The following is a 6,129-nucleotide window of genomic DNA, read 5'->3' on the forward strand; positions in this document are numbered from 1 at the left end:
GGCCTTGAGTTTGACACATGTGATGTAATGTCTGAAAGTAAGAATAAGTAAGAATGTTGTAAAATGTTGCAAAATGTTGCATATAGAATGAAACTTGGACGACTGAAAGGCTGTCTCATATTTAAACTTTTTGTAGTTTTAAAAGACATTCAGGCAGAAACCTGTAAATTGCACAGTGTTGATGCCCTTAGTGCCTGTCCTTGCGACACAGGTCAAAACACCAGCAACATTTATTTTATTGTTAAACCAACGCGTTGCAGCCTTCATCTGCACCTTCATCATGAAACACATTACAAACAAACATGACTATGTAGCAGGCTGACACTGAAATAAAATATAACAGGAAATGCAAATTACATTCCAGCAATCTCATAGTTGTCCAAAGATCACATCCTTTTCTCCTGTATGATCTCCAACTCATTTTTCATGTAGAATACAACCACCTACTGTATCTCACCTTTTGAATGAATTCATAGCTGTTTGTCCTGACAAAGTGCATATGGAACTCTAATTAAGTTAAAGTTCTGCATTATAACAAATAAACACTTGAATGCCCACACACACTCACACTTTCATTAACTAGTATATTCCCATGTAGCACATTAAATGATCCCAGCTCTTCAGGTGTGTAGTGCTCAGCTCTAGATGCTGCTGTGAGACAGCAGGAGAACACAGCCTCCTGAGCTGTAAACCATCACTGTATAAATCAGTTTTTCACCTAACAACAAAATCCTGGTTTATAGGTATCCAGCCTTTAATTTGTTCAGTATTGGAGAGTACAAGCACATGAGGTTTTGGTCTATCCCAGTCTTGTAGAAACAAATGCAGATTGTCAAAGATTACAGAGCATGATATTTCCACATTGGTAGATTTTCCACCATGTATATTTTTCCTAAAGAATTTCTAGTTCAGTCTTGACTGATTTGAACACATCCTCTTTGTTTATTTTCCTGAAAAAAAGTGAAACACTTTTATTCTGAGTGTTGCAATAGTTTGATGTGTGAGGCTCCATTTAGGGGCAGTTCAGTTTATGTGGGAAACTGCCACTACTGTCGTGCCTGTCGTTACTAAGCAACCAGAACCAGCAGCCTGCATGATGGTGATGATGTTGGTAATTTAGCAGTAAGCCCCACTGACTTAACTAATTAACAGTCAAAACAAAGACATGTGGATTACCAGCTCCCCTTACAGGAGCTCTACTGCTTGATTTGTGAGGTGTTCTCAGTTTGGCTGACGGATTTTGTTACATCCTTGCACAGCAAGTCCTGTAGAAGCCATTGGTTAATTCTTGCCACATGGTGCAATATTTCCATCTTGGACTCGTCGTACGTCGCAGTTCAAAATCATGTATTTGAGCATGCAAAAGACGCAACATCTGATTGCCCCCCCCTAACAAGATTGGTTCTCTGTTAACAGAGTGTACAGGTTCAGCGCTCACATTGGCCCTCATGTAAGAACATTTTTGTATACTCCTCCAAACACTATTACTTTTTTTGTGAATTGCTTGTTTCAGCCTGTGAGTGCCACCTGCTCATGAGCAGTTGGCCATTTGTGAGATTTAATTATTGGCATCAGTGCTCCACTATTGGCTCGCTGTTTCATTCACAAAAACGTTACCAAAAAGTAAAAGAAGACAAACCCATAACAGATTCAGCAGCGTCAGTGGTGGTATTGCATGACCCAAATCAGTTAGAAGATATTAATACAGCTGTCCACAACATGTTATCAGAGCAGCGCTGTACTGTGCCAGATACATAGAGGGAATGATTTGACATGAAGTTAGAAACTAAGAAAACATCTTCTTTAAATCAAGACCCTGAGGCAGCTGTCGGAGTGAGAGGATTTTCCAGCAGCTGTTTAAGTTGCCCAAAGATGTCAATAACAATCATAAAATGTAAAAAAGAGAACCCCTTAGTTAATTGGAAAGCCTTGATGACGATGATACAATGAACAGAATATTACTTTTTCATTCAGTTTATTTTAGTTCAATGTAAAATTTGGTATTTCAACTGTTGAGAAAAACATACTATCTGTACTTGACTGTACAACAGGTCAGGGCCATGCATGGATTTAGTTCATAACTAAGATTGAATTCTAAGTATGAAAAAATTATCATCCATTCTCTCCTTGCTAGCTGTAAAGTGGTTCCCTCATAGAGCAATTACATTGTCAGAAATGGTACTTGCATTTTACAAAGTACATTCTGAGGTTCAACTGAAGCAGGTACAAGGTTTCTGTAGACAAGAGTGTATTTTCAAAGTCAATCGACCCTTCCTAAGTCCCGCCCCTTTTTGCTCTGCTAAATAGCAGTTGAGCAAGCCTCGGTCAGATTTCTACTTTCCTGTACTTAGGTCACGTGCAGACTGCAGGCCAAAGAGACCCAAATCAGATGTTTTGCTCATATGTGACTCAGATCAGTTTTTTCATGACAGTGTGAACAGCAGAAATCCCATGGAATCTGATCTTTTCAATTCTGATTTGGGCCACTTTCTAATGTGCTCCAAATCAGATACCTGACCTGTTACTGGAATCTGATATGGGCCACATTCAGAATATAATGTGAATGGCCGCACATAAAAAATCTGATCTGAACAACAAATCTGGATTAAGCGCTAAGGCTTGCAGTGTAAATGTATCCTAGATATGCTATGTTCTAGGCTAGTCTATGTTGAAAAGACATATATATTTATATATGCCATAACATTCTGAGCACTGACAAGTAAAGTGAATAACACTGATTATCTGGTTATCATGGCTCCTGTCAGTGGGTGGGATATATTAGGCAGCAAGTGAACATTTTGTCCTCAAAATCTGGTTAGCAAATTGCTAGCTAAAAGATTTATCAACATAGAGAAGCCTAGCACATAGCATTTCTAAGTATAGGAAATGATAAAGTTGACTGAATTCCCAAAAGGGGTGGGACTAAGGGGCAATTACATGAGAATTACATGTCCTAAAAAAGATGATTCGAACTGCTGAAACCTCACATTGGCTTCAAATCAACTTATATTTTATTTTTGCAGAAGGCTGTGGATTTCGTCCTCCATCTTCTTGTTGTGACAGTGTTGTCACTCTATGAAGGGATTCACAGCTATTACAAAGGGGAAGAATGATTGCAGCAACTGTTGACTCTTTCTATGAACTGTGTATGTGGCATGCAATCCAAGCATACATATTCTACCAAAACAGCAGATCAGCCAACGTTGCCAACAACAGTGATGCTCACCATGCAGTCATCGTACATAGACACAGTTTGTCTCGCTGTTTTTCTGTTCTCCTGCTCCCTCTGCCTCTCACACATCTACACACACACACACAGTGACAACTGTAATTGCGAAATCATATTGTCAGGCCATTTCTCCACCACTGTCCTCCCCCTCCTCCCTCGATCCATTTAGTTCACTATTTGACATTTTTGACGTGATTCTTTTCTCTGGTTTTATTGGGGTGGTGATTTTGGGATAGATTTTTTCCAGTGACTGCGCAGATAGCCATGGGGAGGGGCTGCCTACAATACAAATGGCCTGGCTTATAGAAATGGCAGATGGATTTTTTTCTTCTTGTGTGTGTAATTGAGGGAATGGCACAAGGGGGCAATGTGGGTATTCATACAGAGGGAAAGGTTTATCTAATGTTGGGAATGTTGCACAGAAATGGACCAGATGTGTGTTCATATTTGGATTACTTACTGTATATAGTAAGTTGTTGCGGTTAGTTTTAAAGTGAGGTCCAGGAACCTTCAGAATCCTCCAGAAGAAGTCACCAGGAAAATGAGAGTTAAAGGTAACTTTAGGTCTGAAGTTTCCATACACTTGTAGATACTGTTATTATGGGATTCCAATTATTTATACAACAAACACAAAGTGATTGGAAATGCACTTTTTTATCACAAAAAATAAAAAAGTGCTTCCTTTAACAAATGAATTGTGTTTCAAAGAAATATGACCAAATCTAATGGCTGGGGCCTTATGGAGATTGACTGACTGCTGGAGCCATCCTCAAGTGGCCGTTAGAGGAACTGCAGTTTTTGTTAATTCATTGTTGGCTTCTTTTGCAGCCACAGAGGTTACAGCTTATTGACCACTTTTCTTGGCAAAATTATAACAATTTAACTTAAAGTTTGTTTTCTTGTATGGGCTGTACTGTATTTTTTAATGTGGCTGAGGACAGAACTTTGTGTAGGCCATTCCAACAGTTTATTTAGCTTGATTTAACCATGTCATAACCCCTTTGATGTGTGTTTAGTAGGGATGAGCAAGTATGCCGTAATCTGTGTCTGTTGAAACAGCTAAATTATTTGTGTTTGTGTCCGTACTCGGACAGATGTAGTTGGTGCTTAAGCCTGGCAGAAGTTTAAGCCTGAAACTGATATGAGTTGATCAGAAGTTGCTATATTAATAGGGAAACTATTTACAGAACAGCCTCAGAATAGATCTTCAGAACCATATTTTTGATCACAAGAGTAAGAGAACTATTCAATTCAATTCAATTCCATTTTATTTGTTTGGCACCAATTCATAAAATAAGTTATCTCAGGACACTTTTCAAATAGAGCAGGTCTGGACCGAACTCCTTATAAGTATTGACAAATTATATTTAAACTTTTACAGAAATTTATTGCAAAAGTGATACACTGAGGGTCACACATTGCATGATGATTTTTCAGAAGAGCCTCTAGTAATCACATCATGATAAGACCTGCTGTGATTTTAGCTGTTACTCTCATCAGTAGCCATTTCAATCCTACACCAACCGCGACTAAACTTTCCTCCATGTCTGTGTTTCTATTTGGGCTCCAACTAATGAAAACCTGCAGACCTCCTGGGTTAATCTATGGAGACTGTCTATAGCAACTGCTTCTTCTCTCTGATCCACCAGGCCAAGTTTGACACCATGAAAAAACAGATGGAGTCCATGGAGATGGAGGTGATGGAGGCTCGACTCATCAGGGCTTCTGAGCTCAATGGAGAGATGGATGATGACGACACAGGTCAGACACACTCCTCCACACCCACACCCACACACACACACAATGTGGACAGAATAGCAAAAACGCCCCGGCACAGCAGTAATTACCAAACTGCTGAGACTTGTGATGTTAATTTTATGTCACTTTAAAAACTCACTCATAAAGATGCTAATTGTCAGACAAACCTGTTGGACACCCACACAGGTTGTTGGCTGATTAGGTGTCTCCTCAGGACTGTGTGGAAGTGTACAGGATCAAGCCTGAGTGACAGTTCTGAGTGACAGGGTTTTGTCACATCTGTTGTGGTGGAATAACTTGTTATTGTGCTATAAAAGTGCTATAAGCAATATTTTTGTTGAAATAATGTTAAATAGACTACCTCCCTAACAGCCATTACTGATATAGAGTGTCCAGTCAGAAACATAGGTTTCCCAGTTCTCTCAGTAGGGCTGCAGCTATCGATTATTTCGATTCAAGTATTATGCTGATTATGCCGTTAATAAAACAGCCTTTTTAAATGAAAAACTAATTGGTTTCAGTGTCTCCTCCTAAGTCAATTTTCCTACCCCAAAGCTGTATTACACAAGCATCCAAATTCACAAAATCTAACTTTATATAACTGTTTAGCTGTCCTAAGCTTCACATTCTCCACCACGTACGGCTGCCCTTTTATTACTTTTACACAACCTCGAAATGAATTGTTTATCTCCTGAGTTAGCAGCTATAAATTCCCTAAAAAGAACATATTTAGATTTGTCTACAGATGTTGCCAACACCAATTCAATTAAATTCAATTTTATTTGTGCCAGTTCACAACAGAAGTTATCTCAGGACACTTTCAAATAGAGCAGGTCTAGACCGAACTCCTTATAACATTTACAGAGACCCAACAGTACCACCATGAGCAAGCGCTTGCGACGGGGGCAAGGAAAAACTGCCTTTTAACAGGCAGAAACCTCGGACAGACCCTTCGGCTCTAGGTGGTGGTCGTCTGCCTCGACAGGACAGACAGATGCACAGCAACAACAGTAGCAACAACTTCACTAATACTAGTGACTGATGATGATGAACATTAGGAAGATGATGACGACGACAGCAACGGTGGGGGACAATGAGCAGTGACAATAGTAATAATAGTAACTGTAGTAATATTAATAATA

At 39.4% G+C, this 6,129-nt stretch overlaps 1 protein-coding gene across 1 annotated transcript in view; it reads left to right on the forward strand.

Moving 5' to 3' along the window:
* LOC118341931 (unconventional myosin-XVIIIa-like) overlaps positions 1-6,129 on the forward strand; it is a 70,921-nt gene that overhangs the window by 22,615 nt on the left and 42,177 nt on the right. The window contains exons 7-8 of the mRNA XM_035680347.1: positions 1,417-1,450; positions 4,879-4,990. Coding sequence (XP_035536240.1) covers positions 1,417-1,450; positions 4,879-4,990 — 146 coding nt within the window. The remainder of the gene's footprint in view (positions 1-1,416; positions 1,451-4,878; positions 4,991-6,129) is intronic.

The sequence above is a fragment of the Morone saxatilis genome, unplaced genomic scaffold (genome assembly GCF_004916995.1).
Source record: "Morone saxatilis isolate NCDOM2014 unplaced genomic scaffold, NCSU_SB_2.0 Contig8, whole genome shotgun sequence".
In the NCBI taxonomy this organism is placed as follows: domain Eukaryota; kingdom Metazoa; phylum Chordata; class Actinopteri; family Moronidae; genus Morone; species Morone saxatilis.